Source organism: Chiloscyllium plagiosum, chromosome 2, assembly GCF_004010195.1.
Source record: "Chiloscyllium plagiosum isolate BGI_BamShark_2017 chromosome 2, ASM401019v2, whole genome shotgun sequence".
Lineage (NCBI taxonomy): Eukaryota > Metazoa > Chordata > Chondrichthyes > Orectolobiformes > Hemiscylliidae > Chiloscyllium > Chiloscyllium plagiosum.
The window spans coordinates 65,052,526-65,069,543 of NC_057711.1; the positions used below are offsets into that span (position 1 = coordinate 65,052,526).

Sequence of the window (17,018 nt, forward strand, 5' to 3'; positions counted from 1 at the left end):
TGCACCAGGTTCTCCAAAAGGTGCTTGGCAAAGATTTTTTTTATAAGACTCTACAATGATGACTTTCTGAGATTAGCGTAAAAGAAATTAAAACGTGTACCTTGCCCAGTAAACTATTTATGCATTTCCTTTGAATGTTTTAATTTTCAATTGGACTTGAAGATAGCTTTCTTCTATAACACTTGGATCCATACCAATTGCTCAACTAATTCACACTGTGTGGCTACAAAATATACAATCCAAGGAATTTCTCATGAACAATTACTGAACTTCCATTGACTACGTAGCCCGTGTCCTTTTTAAAATGTTTATCCAGGTCATAGTCTGCTTTAAGTTAAACACCGCTCTTAAATAAAATGCTAGGAAGTGAAATTTAGACAAATGCACTAAGCATCTATGCACAAGTTATCCACAGCATATTTTTGCAGCCTGATTTATATGTTCTTCTGTTACTTCATGTTTGTTATACTGGCTAATATTTTTCTAAAAACAAAATACTACTAGAACCTTAAAGTGTCAGTCCGATGTCAATTCATCAGTTCCCTCGTCAATATTTTATCTTCCAAACCAAGAGCACTAAAGCAGACTGCCTGGCCATTTATCACGTGGAATCGTGCTGTGCACAAATTGGCTGCTGCATTCCCTCTATGACAGTAGTGACAAAAGTCCTAAACTACTCTGCTGGCTGAAAGAAATATTTGACAACCTCAGGGCATGAAAGGCACAATATAAATACACATTTCTTTATGTTGTCACAGATGTAAAAGTTGAAGAAACTTGCTGTCCAATTTTAGCACAGGGAGCATGAACTGAACTACTGTCTTGTCTCCCATTCTGTGTAAACATCATTTCATGTGAATTTCAGACATCAGTATATACAGTGCTGCTCAACAAGCAGAACAAATAACTAGAGTACAGTTTAGCTCCAAAGCAATGCAATTTCCACTGATGATGTCCAGAGTGGGATCAGGTCAGAGGCTACAATCGGTCTGATCTCAGCAGTCAAGTAGCAACAAAACTTTTTGTGCACAATTTGAATTCATATTGTCTCAACCACCTACTGAAATATTATCTCATCGTATGCCTGGCTTTCTTTTATGCTGGAAAAACATACGGAGAAGAAAATCTTGGTCATGCATAATCAGCAATGTACTTATCAAAAGCAATTGAAATAAATGCTTTGTGCTGTGCACGAATAATCTGACTTTTCTTCAAATGTCAAATCAATCTGGCTAACATGAGCAATCTTAAATGGAATAAAGAAAGTTGCAAGAACAGCTTAACTCTGCACCATACCAGAGTTTCAGGAAGATGATGAAAGTTGAGAAGTTGCACCGTCTGGGCGGGAATTCAATTAAAAACAATTTGGAGAGAAATAAGGAACTGCAAGACTTAGTTGAATTGCCAAAAAAGTGAATAGGTCTGCAGATCTAATTAACTTTTGTGCACTTATCTTGTGTGCAAAACTGCTGTCCCTTCATCTATCTATTCAAACAACATTATCAAGGTATGAAATCAGTTGTTTACTGAATTATAGACAAAATACTGAATTTTCTTCAAATCAAATACTTACATTCATGAGATCAATTCATTTTAGTGGAAAATGAGAAAACTTCATGTTTTTACTGTTCAAATATTTCCAGCTGCTTTTGAAAAGAAATTTCATTGGATTTTTTTTTTCTTAAGGATAGTTGACATACCTTGGCTTGGGAACTCTGTCTTCAGGGACTGGTGTCCATGTGGAATCAGAAGACTTCTGCTCTTTGAATCGACCAATAAAGACAGCGGCAATGTCCTCCATATCATATGCACAGACCGCTGATCCAGGGATGCTGCAGTGAGACATTTACCAGAAAAGGACTGTTCACTCATGAGGCATGCAATAAATCAATCAGCAAAACACATTCTTTGAAGTTGCCTTCTTGGTCTCCTACTAATAAACTACAATGCTCTTTCAAACAGCTTGAGAGTTTTCTCTCCCTCTCCTACCCTTCCCCTTGTTAACACAAGTCCTGGGCAGAGGACATTAAAGTGCTGTATTTGTTCATATGTTGTGATGGGCTCTCCTTGTCTCACAAATATGTCCTGTCTTTTTGGTATTTAGTTTATCTTTGCCTCAATCAGAAAATGAAGGTCAATTAACCAAAAGGTAATAAAATAATAATAAGATGAATGGCTGTAGGGCATCCTGAAAGGGGAGGGTGATGAGTTAGAGGTCATGGTTAGAGGTCATTGGTACCAACGATATGGGCAAAATGAGGAATAAGGTCTTGCATCAAGGATTCAGAGAGCAAGGCAGTAGATTAAAAAGCAGGACGTCAATGGTTGTAATCTCTACTCCTACTGTCACATGCTAGCAAGCTTAGAAATAGGAAAATAGGACAGAAGAATGCGTGGCTGAACAGTTGGTATAGGAGGAAGGGTATTAGATTTTTGGATCCATGGGAACGTTTTTTGGGGAAGTGGGACATGCACAAATGGGATGGTTTACATTTGATCCTCAATACATTTGTAAAATATATTGAGGATCATTTTCTTCATCAATATGCACAATTTGAATTCATATTGTCTCAACCACCTACTGAAATATTATCTACTAGAGAATGAGCAAAACCTGACCTTATCTTGGGAAATAAGGCAGGGTGAGTGACTAAAGTGATAGTGGGGAACACTTTGATCATAATTCTTACTTTTAAAATAGTTAAGGAAAAGGATGGGACTTTTTTTAAAAGTGAAAGTTCTTAATTGGAGCAAGGCAAATTTTCATGGTATGAGACAGGAACTTTCAATTGTTTAATTGGAGTAGACCTTTTGCAGGTAAAGGGACAACTGACAAGTGGGAGGCTTTCAAAAGTGTGATAATGAGAGTTCGGAAGCATTATGTTCCTGCTGGAGTGAAGGGTAAGGCCGGTAAGAATAGGGAACAATGGATGAAGATAGATATTGAGGTTCTGGTCAAGAATAAAGTTCCGTATGGTAGACTAATTAGTAAAGTTAGATCACATGGGATTCAGGGAGAGCATGTCAATTGGATACAAAGCTGGCTTGGCGGTTGGAGACATGATGGTAGTAAAGAGTTGTCTTTTGGACTGGAGGCCTGTGATTAGCGGTGTTCCACAGGGAGCAGTACTAGATCCACTTGTTTTATCACTTATATAAACGATTTGGATGAGCATTTTGGAGACACAGTTAGGATGTTTGTGGATGACACCAATAATTGGTAGTATAGTGGAGAGTGAAGATTAGAAAAAGAGATCTTGATCAATTGGGCTAAGGAGTGAGTGCTGGAGTTTAATTTAGATAAATGCAATGTTTTGGATTTTGGTAAAACAAACAAGGGCAAGACTTATATAATTAATGGTAGGGTTCTTGGTGGTGTTGTAGAACAGAGAGACCTAGGGGTCCAGGTGGTCAATGTTTTGAAATTTGCATCTCATGCAGATAGGGTGGTTAAGAAGGCATTCAGCAAATTTGCCTTCATTGCCCAGACCACTGAATATAGGAGAAAGTGAGGACGTCATGTTGAGGTTGTACGGGACGATGGAGTAGCATGAACAGTTCTGATTGCTCTGCTATAGGAGGAATATTTTTCAATTGGAGAGGGTTCAGAAAGGATTTACCTGGAGGTCAAAAACTGACAAATCCCCTGGCTCAGATGAACCGCATCACAGGCTGCTGTGGGAGGCAGGAAATTGCAGGGGCTCTGACATAAATTTTTAATTCCTCCCTGGCCATGGGTGAAGTGCCAGAAGACTAGAGGATGGCTAACACTGTTCCACTTTTCAAGAGGAGTGGTAGAGATGAACCAGGAAATTACAGACCGGCGAGTCTAAAGCCAATGGTAGGGAAACTACAGGAGAAAATTCTGAAGGAGCAAATTAATATCCATTTAGAAAGTCATGGGTCAATTAGGGATAATCAGCATGGCTTTGTCCAAGGGAGGTCATGCCTAACAAATTTGAAAATACGATGGTGTGTGTGTGGATTAAAGAAGCCCAGTTGGAAGTTTATATGGATTTTAGCAAAGCTTTTGAAAAGATCCCAAATGGGAAATCAATTGAGAAGGTTAAAGCACTTAGAATTTAAGGAAATTTGATGAGACGGACCAGAAATTGGCTTAGTAATAGGACACAAAGGATAGTAGTAGAAGATTGAGTGGAGGCCAGTGTCCAGCAGTGTACCACAAGGATCAGTACTGGGACCCTTATTGTTTGTTATATACATAAATGATAGAGATAAAAATGTGTGTGGAATGTTAAGCAAAATTGCAGGTGACACCAAGATTGGCCAATAGTGAAAGCAATGGTTGTAGGTTGCAGGAAGATATAGATGGCTTGGTAAGAGGAGCAGACCAGTGACAGATGATACTTAACCGTGATAAGTGTGAGATGATACACTTTGGAAGAAGAAACAAGATGAGGGAGCATTTAATGAATATGTAGTTCAGTGGAATAGAGGGGTTTTGAGGTAATTACTCACAGATCCCTGAAGTCAGCAAAGAACATGAATACCATACTAAATAAGGCATATGGGACACTTGCTTTCTTCAGCTGTGGTATAGAGTATAAAGAGCAAGGAGGTAACGTTGGAATTGTACAGTGTGTTGGTCAGGACACAGCTGGAGTACTGTGTGCAATTCTGGCCATCTCACTACAGAAGAATATGATAGCACTAGAGGGGGCACAGAGGACGCTCACATGGATGTTGCCTGGAATGGAGAAATTAAATTATACAGAGAGACTAGATAGGCTCATTTTGTTTTCTTTACAGTAGAGAAGGCTGAGAGGGCACATAATTGAGGTGTGTAAGATTGAAGGGTATTGACAGGGTGGGCAGAAAGCAGCTGTTCCCTTTGGTTGAGCGTCAGTCACAAGACGGCATAGTTTTAGGGTAAGGGACAGGTGGAAATTTGGAGGTTATAAACCTTACAACCTTCAAAAATTTGGATGAACACTTCATATGTCATAACATTTAAGGATATGGGACAAGTGCAAGAAAGTTGGATTATTGTGCCTTTAATGGTAGTTATGTCAATGCAGACTTGACAGGCAAAGGGCCTCTTCTGCACTGTGTGAATCTATGAACTGCTGTTAGTCCTATAAACAAAATAAGACAAAGCAGCAAGAAGTTGTCTAAACATTTTAGATTCTAGTCACGCTTGGGAAGAGATGCATTGCTTTTGTTCATTGTAGCTATTAATGCAACCGAAGAAAAATTCTCACAGATAAAGCGCGACTGACAAAACAACAACAACTTATATGTGCATACCACCTATTTATCCACCATTTTATTAGTGTAATAAAATGTCACAAGGAACTTCACAGGAATATTAAACAAAATTGAAACCAAGTGACATGCACTTATGAATATCACTCATTCTGCAGAATTTAAACAAATGTATACAATTAATGTAAAATAATTCACTTTAAAAGGAAATATTTTGCACAAAATTATTGTGCGCATTGAGTAATGTTTACAATGGATCCCAGCAAAATTACGTTTAACCTACATACACTCAATAACAGTCTTCAGCACTGGTAATTTAAACAAGAAATGTCATTTCAAAATATTCATCCTAATAGTTTCAGTATAGCATTTCTGTGGCTCTGTGAATATATTTACCTGTTATAAGGGGTGGAAAATGTTGCTAGAATGACATCACGGCCACTAATACGGACAACATTTGTCACTGACTGCAAAATGTTGAAGTAAAAGTGAGAGTCTCCAGGTACAGAACAGTTGAGACGAGCTTTCACGAATGATGTCCACTGCTTCTCCAATACTCTCTGAGAACCTCCCATGTCATTTTTACAGACCCGGGCAACTCTTGGGAAAATCACCTGGAAATAAAATTCAGGCAAGAGCTTTGAAAGTCCCTTTAGCTCTTAAGAAGTCACTTCAGAACTTCAAAAGACTGTTCCCACATTTTCAGCTGAAGTCTGAACACTAAACATATTGCATAAACGAAATTCAAATCTCCTGTGGAACAGCATGAATTCACGAATCAGTTTAATCAAAGAATGCTTTTATGAATTCAACTTGAGGATTCCTTAAAATTGAATTAATAATTTTGACCAAAGAAACTGCTGAGTGAAAGTGAACTAAAAATCTTTGGAAAAGTATCTCAGTTAACAGACAAGCTTGTAGGCTTTCCTCACCCCCTCTAATTCTAAACTGCGAGGGGCGAAGGAATAGGCCACTTTTGTAGTTCGGAAGTTGATAAATTACACACATTATGCAGAGAAAGTAAGTCATCAAGAAAAGACAGTTTTAAAGTTAGAAAGCAAGTAATAGGCAACTAGAAATTAAGAACCCTTAGTACAATGTTTTAAATCCCTTTGGAACTTCATAAACAGTAAATGCCTAGCTTTAAAATGCTGAATGTACTGATTGACTAATGGGCTGTTCTGGTTACTGCATCCTGGTGTAAACAAAGCTATATCAGGATAATAGTTGGGTTATTGCTCTTGCTCAGGGTGTTGGTTCCAATTTCCTGTGCTTTACTAATTAGGTGAAGTACTGTAACTGAGCCTTGTCCTGGAGCTTTCAGGAAAGGAACACATTTGAAAATAGAGTGAGGCAGGCTTCTTCAGTTTGATTTCAAACACACTGCAGAATCAGCAAAGGGGAGCATTCTCTTAAAAAAATGCAATAACCAATTCAATAACATATTAACTGCCTTCTACCAATACATTTCTAATTTTGCATATCAACTTAAATGTATTTCCATTGCAAAAAAATTAATATACAACAAAATATCCAGATTTAGATCTAACCATCAGACTAAACTGGCATAAGCTTGGTATTATCTTAAGGTGGGTGCATCTAATAAATTAGAAGTTCTTACTACTACGCCTCAGGGTAAAAGCAAATGATGTGGCGGTGTTTTGCAATGTCGTTCCATAGGTTAATGAGCCCAGAAGTTGTGCATCATCTTGTCTTTTGCCCATTAATCACATTTCAAATCTGTTCCTTTGAGGTTCATATTTACATTCAAGGGAAAACAAGTCCTCAAGTTAACTGAATTTTTTTAAAAAACTGACAAAATAAAGAACAGTTTCAATAAAGATAGAAACCTTGTTCCTTTTCATTATGGAGACTCACGAGGATGTTGAAATACCTTACGGCTGACATTTTAGTACAATGTTTTAAATCCCTTTGGAACTTCATAAACAGTAAATGCCTAGCTTTAAAACACTGAGTGTATTTCATATGAATTGCCTTGCTTTCAGTACATGTCCTGACCAACTTAATCCTGGCCATCTCCGTCGGATTAACTTTGACAAGTAAAGCCACTAGGCAACAAAAAGATAATATCACATTCACAGTCTCTGCAATCCTTTTTGCTGGAGTTTTGCTGTTATCATCATTTCTTAATAAATACACATCACTTCAGTTATTTCTTGTACTTTGCCCTCTGCCCAAGAATGCCCTTCCTGTTTATTCAGAAACTTTGCACTGTTGTCAGCATATTCTATTCCAACACTTTTATGTGATAATGTAATACTATTAGGTGTCTTGTGCACATAACAGCCAAGTACCACATGGAAGTAAATCCTAACAAGAGTCAGCATCTTCAGCAGAAACATGGCAAAAGAAAGGAGGTGTAGATAGCCAGTTCAATATACACATAAACCTTCCATTTTAAGGATGGATCTTTGATCTGTATAGCTCCCATGCCAGGTAAACTGGTGGTTGGTGAAAATATTTCTCTACTGTTGAAGAACCCCAAACAAAAAGCAATCATGATATATCAAGACAGACTTACAATGCACAGATTACTACTGTTATGGGTCATAACCTTATGTTATTCAAGAAAGGCATGATCTCTACCTTTCCCATGGTGTTGTATTCGACAGCAATTTCCCGAAAGAAGAAATAGATATAGTCAGCATAATCCACAGCCTGGACAAAATAAGGTTCTGCAATAAAATAAAAGGAGCATACATAAAATACTCATCTGTTAATAAAGTCCATACAAGAGCTGGATAAAGCTGTGGGTCACAAACCTACAAGCAGCATTCTTTGTGAGGGTGAGGAAATTTTAGATCCCCTGCAATTTCCATGGATTCAGGCTAACCTCTGAAACTGGTTCAAGCTACCTCAGGGAGGGGTCAAGAACTATGGGAGTAGGCTGCTCTAGAATTAGAATCCTTTTGGCAGCTAAGTTTAAAAAGGTGTGCTAACTTTACATTCATATTGTAAAGCTTTAAGTACATTTGTAATACAGGGATTGATGAGAGGGCTTTGTTTATAAAAGGGAAGCAGCCATTGAATTCACCAGTGTGATAAAAATGGGAAAACTTTCAGGTTCATTAAATTATCTTATCCAGTGGGTAAAGTGCAGTATTGAACTGTATTGAGATTCAGTGCTCCATAATGCTTTGATCTTTTCACTGATTCATAGACCAACTTTCCAAGAAACCTTGTGGCCAGATGCATTGACGCCAACAGCGTGGGTTCATTTCCCACACCAAATGAGGTCACTGTGAAGGTCCCACTTTCTCAAACTCACCCTGAGGCGTAAGGACCTTAAATTTAAAATCACCACCGGTTGTTTCTCTCGAATGACAGGGCAGTCTTATGGTCCTCTGGGACTCTGGTGACTTTACTGTCAACTTTAAAGCAGTGGATTAAATGGCCATGTGTTTCACAACAAAAACATTAACATATTCAACTCTGAAGGCTTTTTTCACAACTGTAAAGTTGAATTTATTTATGAATATTTGGCTGAGTTCTCTAATGGATTCAACTCAAAAAATGCTGATTCAACTGCCTTGGGAACTGTGAACTCTGTTAGATTAACAGCTTTATGACTTTCTAAGAGGTTTAATTTTAAATTACTTTGAGTACATGTTTATTACTTTTGATGGCAATAATGAATTCCTATGAGGATTGGAAGTTTTTCATCCCCCAAATGAACTTGAATTGCAGTCCATTTGTTGTAGTAGTTTCTGGAACATCTCAATATCTTCCTTATAGTGTAGTGTAATAAGGCCCATGAGTTCTGCACACACTGCATACTGGGTGAATAGGCATGAAAAGACAGTGAGTAATGAGGAATGGTGGGGAGGGGTTATTGATGAAAGATGATGGGATAATCGTGGGAGGACTATGGCGTCAATTTCTGAGTAAATATGGGCAGCAGGCTGTACTAACCTGCCTGCCTCATCACCCACCTTCCTTGGGGAGGGGCAGTGGCCTCTACTCCAGACTATTCCTCTAGAAACCTGCCACGAAAATACTACAGCAGGTACAGCCGGATAGGATCACAGCATTTCAGCACCTTTTAACAAGCCATTTAAAAAAATGATTCAGGATCCCAGGCTCTCAATGCCACAGAAGGTCTAGAAGCCAACTGGATTTTTCCAGTCAACAACTGATCTTAATATACTTTGTGTTAAGGAGCTATCCATCACTTGAGGGCAGATACTCATCACTCTGCCACTTTAAAAAGGGAAGATGTTGGCAAGTGAGTACACCAATTGGCACTGGGAAATGCTCGGCCATTCTACTTTTACAGTGCAATGGGCATAGGATCATCACCATATTCAGTACAGACTCGATAGGCCAAAGGGCCTTTTATGCACTGTATGAATATATCTTCTCCAAATGGTTTTGCACTAAAAGAATTGATTTTCAAAAATCTGCAATTAAGGACAGTATTTGAAAAGATTCATAACGAGCTTGTGGAATATTTCCATATCGCTTGTTATGGTCCTGAGGTATGCCTTTCAGTGACACCACTTGGGAGTTCACTCAAATCAAACCAGAAAAAAATTAAACTAGAACTGTCTTGTTCAAAGAAAATAGAAACCACGAGATCTTAAGTTAGAGAGAATGACTTTCTGGAATCTTGACAACATAATCAAACGCCATCACTGTTTACTCACCTTTCAACCATTTGGAGTCATGTTTTACTGTCCGTAGTGTTGGACTGTCTCCAAGGCTCCGATAAATAACAGAATCAATTGCAAGGAAGTCTGTTACAGTTGCTGAATAAAGCTTGCCTTCTGGATGAAGTACAATAAAAAGAAATTCTGCACTAACCAGTTTCATTTTGATATAAATATACTTCAAGTACTTTAGAATTCATTCAAATCAAACCAAGATTGATAAAATCAGAAAAGGATACTGAATCACAGCAGTTCTGGATACATCTTAGATATATCGTCCAACAATAGTGAACTTTGGTCAACATATTGAGATAAATGTTAAGTTATTCATTTTATTGATTGTTGCACTTCTAGCCAATAATTGCATATCAATAGTGAATGACGAACAAATTAATTAGATTTTTAGATTAGATTACAGTGTAGAAACAGGCCCTTCGGCCCAACAAGTCCACACCGACCCGCCGAAGCGAAACCCACCCATACCCCTACATTTACCCCTTACCTAACACTACGGACAATTTAGTATGGCCAATTCACCTGACCTGCACATCTTTGGACTGTGGGAGGAAACCGGAGCACCCGGAGGAAACCCACGCAGACACGGGGAGAACGTGCAAACTCCACACAGTCAGTCGCCTGAGGCGGGAATTGAACCCGGGTCTCTGGCGCTGTGAGGCAGCAGTGCTAACCACTGTGCCACCGTGCCACCCAAAACACTCAACAACAAAAAAGGTCAAGTTGCCATAGTGCTAGAGAAATACAAGGCTTCTCACTTTTTTGAGAGAGAGAGAGAGAGAGAGAGAGAGAGAGAGAGAGAGAGAGACAGACAGACAGACAGAGAGAGAGAGAGAGAGAGAGAGAAAAAAGAGAGAGAGACAACTGGTGATGTTTTAACCAGAGGGTCACCACACCTCAGGCAAGGGGAAAGGTTGGGAAGGAGAGTTCCTCATGGCCACTTCCGCTGGTATGGGAATTGAACCCACCCTGTTGGCATCACTCTTCATGGAGGGCAGGAGAATATTGGTTAGCTTAGTTGGCTGGACAGTGGGATACTCAATGATTCATGTGGAGGCTTCTTAAGAATCCTAAGATGGAACTGTGACGACATTTAAGGTAGATTTGAGTATTTTCTCAGGTATAGCTCCTAAACACAATACAAACTTAAATTTGGGCAGGTGTTTACCTAATCAAGGGACATGACACTGGATCCCGTTCTACTCCAAACTGGATATTCTCTGCAGCAGATCTCATCAAATTTGAGATTGATCCAGCTAACAAGTTAAAGAACCCTTCCCAAGATGGAGAACACTAATAAAATTAACATAATCACTGTCAGCAAATGCACAGAATTTTTTTTGAAGTTCACCTTTCTGATTCTGACAGCTGTGGATAAAAAGGGCAAGATTCCTTACACTGAGGGAGACTCTTCATGGTCCTATCTGGCTGGCTGATTATGTAGTACTTTGACCCTCATGAGTACCAACGTCAACCAGGGAAGTGGAGCATCAGACTCTTTCCCCATTCCCCAGTGAGCTTGTCAACCAAATTAATTTTTTTTTACCAACAGTGGATACCTCATAATGGGCTCACACAAATGAGAAACATACCCAGCTCACGCCTGACGCCTACACAATAGGTGAAGGTATACATTGGGATTTCTAATTTCCAATGCCTAAAGTCTCCTCATAAAAAAGCTTGTCAGAATCTAATCTACATTTTCTAGCTCTGCTGTTACATGAATGTAACCAGTCTAGAGTTTTACTTAACTTCACAGTATTTGTAATGTAAGTCACACAATGTGGTTATAAAGTCATAGATCCCATAATAATTTTGACAGATCACAAGCAAAACAATGTTAAATAAGCTAAACCGCGTTTAAACAAAAATATAGGGATTTGTCTGCAAGTTCTTTTTAATCACGGAGGTAAGCAAGTTGCTTTAAAAGCGCTTTGTGAATATAAATAATTTCTAAAAGGAGTTTCACAGATGGGCATATGGAAAATGGGCACTGAGCCACAAAAAGACTCATTAGGAGGGATGACCACATACTTGGCTGAAGAAATAGGATTTGAGAAGGCTTTAAAGAATAAACAGGTGGAGAGTTGATGGGGTTTAGGGTAGGAATTTTGGTGAACAAGAGCTCATGAAATTTTAAGCGTGGCTGTTTACAGTAAATCAAAGAGAAGTGGACAAGAGAGAGATGACAGTCAGTGAAACGAAATTTGAATGATGGAGGGAACAAGAGAATAAAGTAGTTATGGATATCAAGTGGACTGGCAACACTGACAAATTTGAAGATGACTTTTGAATTTTAGGTATTGCTTACAGATAACCTGTAATTAACACGATGATCAAAATTTGGTCTTCCTCATAGCCAATCTTTCAAATTAGGTGCTACAGTACCAGGACAACACACTGCTTCAGATTCAGAAACCATAAATTTTTTTGTGCCATGAAGCATGAAATGGGAAAACTCAATCCTTTCTAACTGTATATTTAATTAAATTACACTGTGCCCACTGGTTGTATCACAAATTCCAGACAAATGCTTACCAGCAAAAAGTGCAACATTTGCATGTTTTGGATCATAAGGACACCTTGCCATTCCACTGATGTTGTCATCTCCAAAAATATCCAGAGTATCCAACTGAAACACATTGGAAGAATTCATATTCACATCTTTTGACAAGTAATCAGTGATTTTATCAAAGAACATGGTGATTAATGTATTGTCCTTACCAAGGCCACTGCCATGGTGTTCACTTCAGTTTAAAACAATATGTAAGGGGGATTTTCAGCAGGAATTAAAGTTATGATGAGAGAGCACATGCCCTGTTATTTCCATTCTTTAAAAGATAACAATGAATATTGGAGGTTAAGTACCCAGAATGCATCAACATCCATTTCCTATGACCATTGTTTCCCCAATCGGAACCTTCTGAATCTTTAAATGGTCCTTTTACATGTAGGAAGAAAGAGATTAAATTAAACAGGGTGTGCCAAAGGAAAAACACCAGCAATGAAAGAAAACTTTAAATTATGGTGTTGTAACATGACTGAGTAAAATGTTGAATTAAAATAGGGATTGAGATTCCCTAAATAGGTTCAGAAAAGAAATATTTCTGAGTATAATTCAATTGCAAACAGATATGAGACTTGAGAACAGGCTTATTGATTGCTTTTCTTCTTAAAAGGAATTTTGAAAACTACAGACAGCATAACATTTGAAATAAACTTGTCCTAATATACTGTGTTAACGTCTCCAAAATAGTTTGCAAATTTGTGCTTGTTACATTAACAGGTGGAAGATGGTAGGAAACAATGTTATCTTGAAATGGACAAACATCTCATAATGCTTCCATTTCCACTGTTCTTCATGCAGTAGCTGCTATATTCTAATCTCCAACATTCCTTGTAGCTTTCGAAATTTGCCTTGTTAAAAAGAATGGTGCCAATTACATTCCCAAAGGTTAAGATTAAATGTACAGCTCACATTGTAATAACCTACACATTCCACATTTGCACTGGTACATTGGTAAATGCCCTCAGTTGGTGAGCAACTCTGACAACTGATGTCTGCTCTTCCAGGCAAACGGCAAAAAAGAACCATGCATTTTGCTTTTTACTATATCTGACAGTTAGGGCATATTTCTGAGTACATCGTGAGGCTTGGTCTGTCATGTTTTCTCAGATCAAAATTACCTGCTGGCAACTACTGAGCAGGTTCAAAGGATAGTCAGTTGGAGTGTGGTTCAAGACAGCAGTCAAAGTCATGAACATTGTCACCATAAGAAACAATGTCTTTAAAATAAGAGAAAGAGAAATTGAAATTAAATATAAAACTGCTGAAGCAGCAGCAGGTAACAAAAATAAACTTTTGTTTGTAGTCTTGGCTCAGTGATAGCCCTCTTGACTCTGCATTAGACAGCTGAGAGTTCAAACTCCACTGCACAGACTCACATACATAACAATGGCTGATGCTTCAGCTCTGTGCTGAGTGAGTGTTACAGGCAAAGGTGCCATCTTTTACAAAAGATGAACAAAATCTCCGTCTGCCCTCTCGATGGTCTTAAATGATCACATGGTAATATTCATGGGATAGGAGGGATGTTTTGCTGCTGGGGCCAACAAACATTTATCCCTCAAATAAATGAAGGCAAAATATTGCCGATGCAGGAAATCTGAAGCAAACATGCTGGAGAAGCTCAGTAGGTTAGGCAATAACTGTTAAGAGAAAAGCAGAACATGCATCTTTCAAATACAGATTACCACCAAAACAAGAACAGACTTTAATCTCACTGCTGTTAGTGGGACCTTGCTGTGCACAAATTCACTGTCACCTTTCACTGGTTAACACAAAGACTATACAAGAGAAGGAAAAGGTTTGTGATGTTTCAAGGTTATGGAAAGTGCTGCAGTAAATGCAAATGTTTCCTTTTAATTCCATTTTGAAATATGTAAATGTGGAAATTTAATTTGCACATCAATATGTTTAAGTATTCTAATCCCCATGTTGTTATAAACCATGGAAATATTAGTTTTATTTCCATAATGGCACTATGGTTGACTAAAAACTTGGCTATATATGTTGTTGTATTTATGCAAGTGAGAATACAGACTTCTGAAGTGCAGGCAGATACAATTACAGTCTGCTGGCCGGTCCGAGACATTTCTAAGGTATTAGTAATGGTACAAAACAAAATAAGTACTAAAACATTCATTACAGATTCATACTGACAAATGGAACTTTTCCAGAACCTACATGATTACTAAATATGGAATGTCAAATCAACAGGTGTAGTAATCGATATCCCTTACATAGCAGATAGGAAGCAGATGGGGAAATCATTTTTACAAACGCATATATGTTAGCAGTAAACCAGCCCCAAGAAAAGGTGTGACACTTAAAATGGGCACTCAACTGTAGTCATGCTTTTGATGAACTTCTAAACTCTGACACATTCTACTGAATGTAAAGGAATGATTGATCAGTAACATTGGGATCAAAGTGAGTCAGAGTCACCAGGAACAAGGCAGTTAGTGTACTAGGCTTATACAAAGAGCTTTGGTACTGACTTTCATTCCATTAGATCAGGTAACTCCGATTAATGTGAAACCTGCTTGTCGTGCGAAACAGAAAACCTGTTTGGGTTATACTGTGTAGGAGTAGGAAAACAAAAATTCAAGGCAAGCTGAAGAGACCTTGTGCTGGAGTTGTTTCTAGGCATCAAGCTTTAACAGCTGGCAAACCAATGAGATTATAAAGATTGTCTGCTGTTCTCTTCAGATGAAGAGGACACTGACTGCCAGATGTCTCTTTCCGAAGGTAATCTTGGAAAATTAAACCAATAATGGTAATTGAATTGCCATGGCTTCACTCCAGTTCTTTCTGCAATTTGCTATGCTATTAAATGGTTAGAGTCTGCAGCTTGAACGCCAGTATAGAAATGTCAAAAGTCTGACAATTTTTTTTGCTTTTAGTGAGACAGGCCAAAGGCACTGCTCAACCTTGCCAATTCCCCAATAATTTATTTTTCATATTCATGCTGGGCCAGCATTTACCGTCCATCCCTAACTGTCCTTGATGTGGTACTGATGAGCTGTCTCCTTCACCGGCTGCAGTGCGTTTGATGTGTGTAGGTACACACACAGTGCTGTTCGGAAGAAAGGTCCAGGATAGGACCCAAACAAAAGGTGAAGGAATGGTGATATAGGTCAGGATGGTGTGTGACTTGAAGGGCAGCTTGCAGCTAGTGGTGCTCCCACCCAGCTGCCAGCATAGTCCTTCTGGGTGGCAATAGGTCAGATTTGGAAAGAGCGTGGGTGACTCTGTAGTCCATCTTGTAGATGGCCCCACTACTGTCGCTATCTTACCACAAAAGAGGAGATGCTACAGCAGGACTTTTGAAGCAATGCAGCAACTGAAGAAGGACATACTAGACAGTGGATTCACCCTTCCACCTGATCTGGCTCGAGCACCTCCCCAGAAGTCTGAACCAGTAATTCTTAAAATCAGACTTTGTCTGTGGGCTTCCTAATCTGTTAGTCACCTATGAGCTGGATTTTGCCTTACATTGAAGGATTATTTTATTTCAATTGATACGTGGCATTGACTGCATAGTTCATTCAGCTCCTAAATTTCATTCATTCTCATTCAGCCCCCATAAATATATTGCTTGATATCTATGTCCGTTTTTTTTTGTTTGCTCCTTCATGCTCCTCTGGCTTCATCCTTGATGTATTTCTGCTAGTTCCTCAATCACTTTGTAGTAGCCAGTTCCACACCATAATAAAGACTAGGTTGGAAACTATTGAGTTAGTGAACCCAACAACATATTCTAAAATTTTGTGCATGCCCAAACCACCCCATCACACACACCCCTCCCCTGTCATATAAAAATATTCTGTTGAACCATGGAGCTGCTGTCTCAGAGAGAGATGACTGGTGGTGGTTTGACCCAAGGATCATCACATCTCAGGTGAGGGGAGAAGTTGTGGAAGGTGGGACGGTCATGGTAACCTCAGCTGGTGTGAGAATTGAACTTGTGCTGTAGGTGTCACTCTGCACCGCAAACCAGCGGCCCAGCTTTCCTCCCACAGTCCAAAAATGTGCAAGTTAGATAGGTTGGCCATGCTAAATTGCCCATAGTGAGCAGGGATGCGTAGGTTAGATGGATTAGCCATGGGAAATGCAGGGTTACAGGGAAAGGGTAGGGGGAAAGAGTCTGGATGAGATGCTCTTCGGAGAGCTGGTGTGGACTTATTGGCCAAATGGCCAGTTTCCACACTGTAGGGATTCTATGATAATCATAACACATTTAAAGCCAGCCCTTGGTCTTCCTGTTGTTTCTTTGCTGATAAGTATAACTTTCCAGTTTTGATATAATTCTTGTAGATATTTTTAGTATTCTCTTCAGTGTTTCTATATTCTTTTTGTATAATTTGAAGAACGGAATGGTGTAACCTAACTAAATCTTCTAAACAAAGTTCATTTAACTTTGTTGCTTGTTAAATTGTTTCCCACTAAAAGTAATGCCCTCTGCTACATTTGATGCTGTTTTTGATGATCTTATTAACTGAAAGTGGTATGCTTAATGATTTGTATAAATGCATTCCCAGATT

General features: G+C 38.8%; 1 protein-coding gene across 11 annotated transcripts in view; it reads right to left on the minus strand.

Moving 5' to 3' along the window:
- The window catches only part of sema6a (sema domain, transmembrane domain (TM), and cytoplasmic domain, (semaphorin) 6A), a 152,344-nt gene that overhangs the window by 27,892 nt on the left and 107,434 nt on the right, over nucleotides 1-17,018 (minus strand). For all 11 annotated transcript variants that reach the window (XM_043711327.1, XM_043711335.1, XM_043711319.1 and 8 more), the window contains exons 7-11: nucleotides 12,450-12,543; nucleotides 9,894-10,013; nucleotides 7,834-7,922; nucleotides 5,623-5,840; nucleotides 1,701-1,832 (exon numbers count right to left, since the gene is read on the minus strand). In XM_043711327.1, the coding sequence (XP_043567262.1) occupies nucleotides 1,701-1,832; nucleotides 5,623-5,840; nucleotides 7,834-7,922; nucleotides 9,894-10,013; nucleotides 12,450-12,543 (653 nt within the window). The remainder of the gene's footprint in view (nucleotides 1-1,700; nucleotides 1,833-5,622; nucleotides 5,841-7,833; nucleotides 7,923-9,893; nucleotides 10,014-12,449; nucleotides 12,544-17,018) is intronic.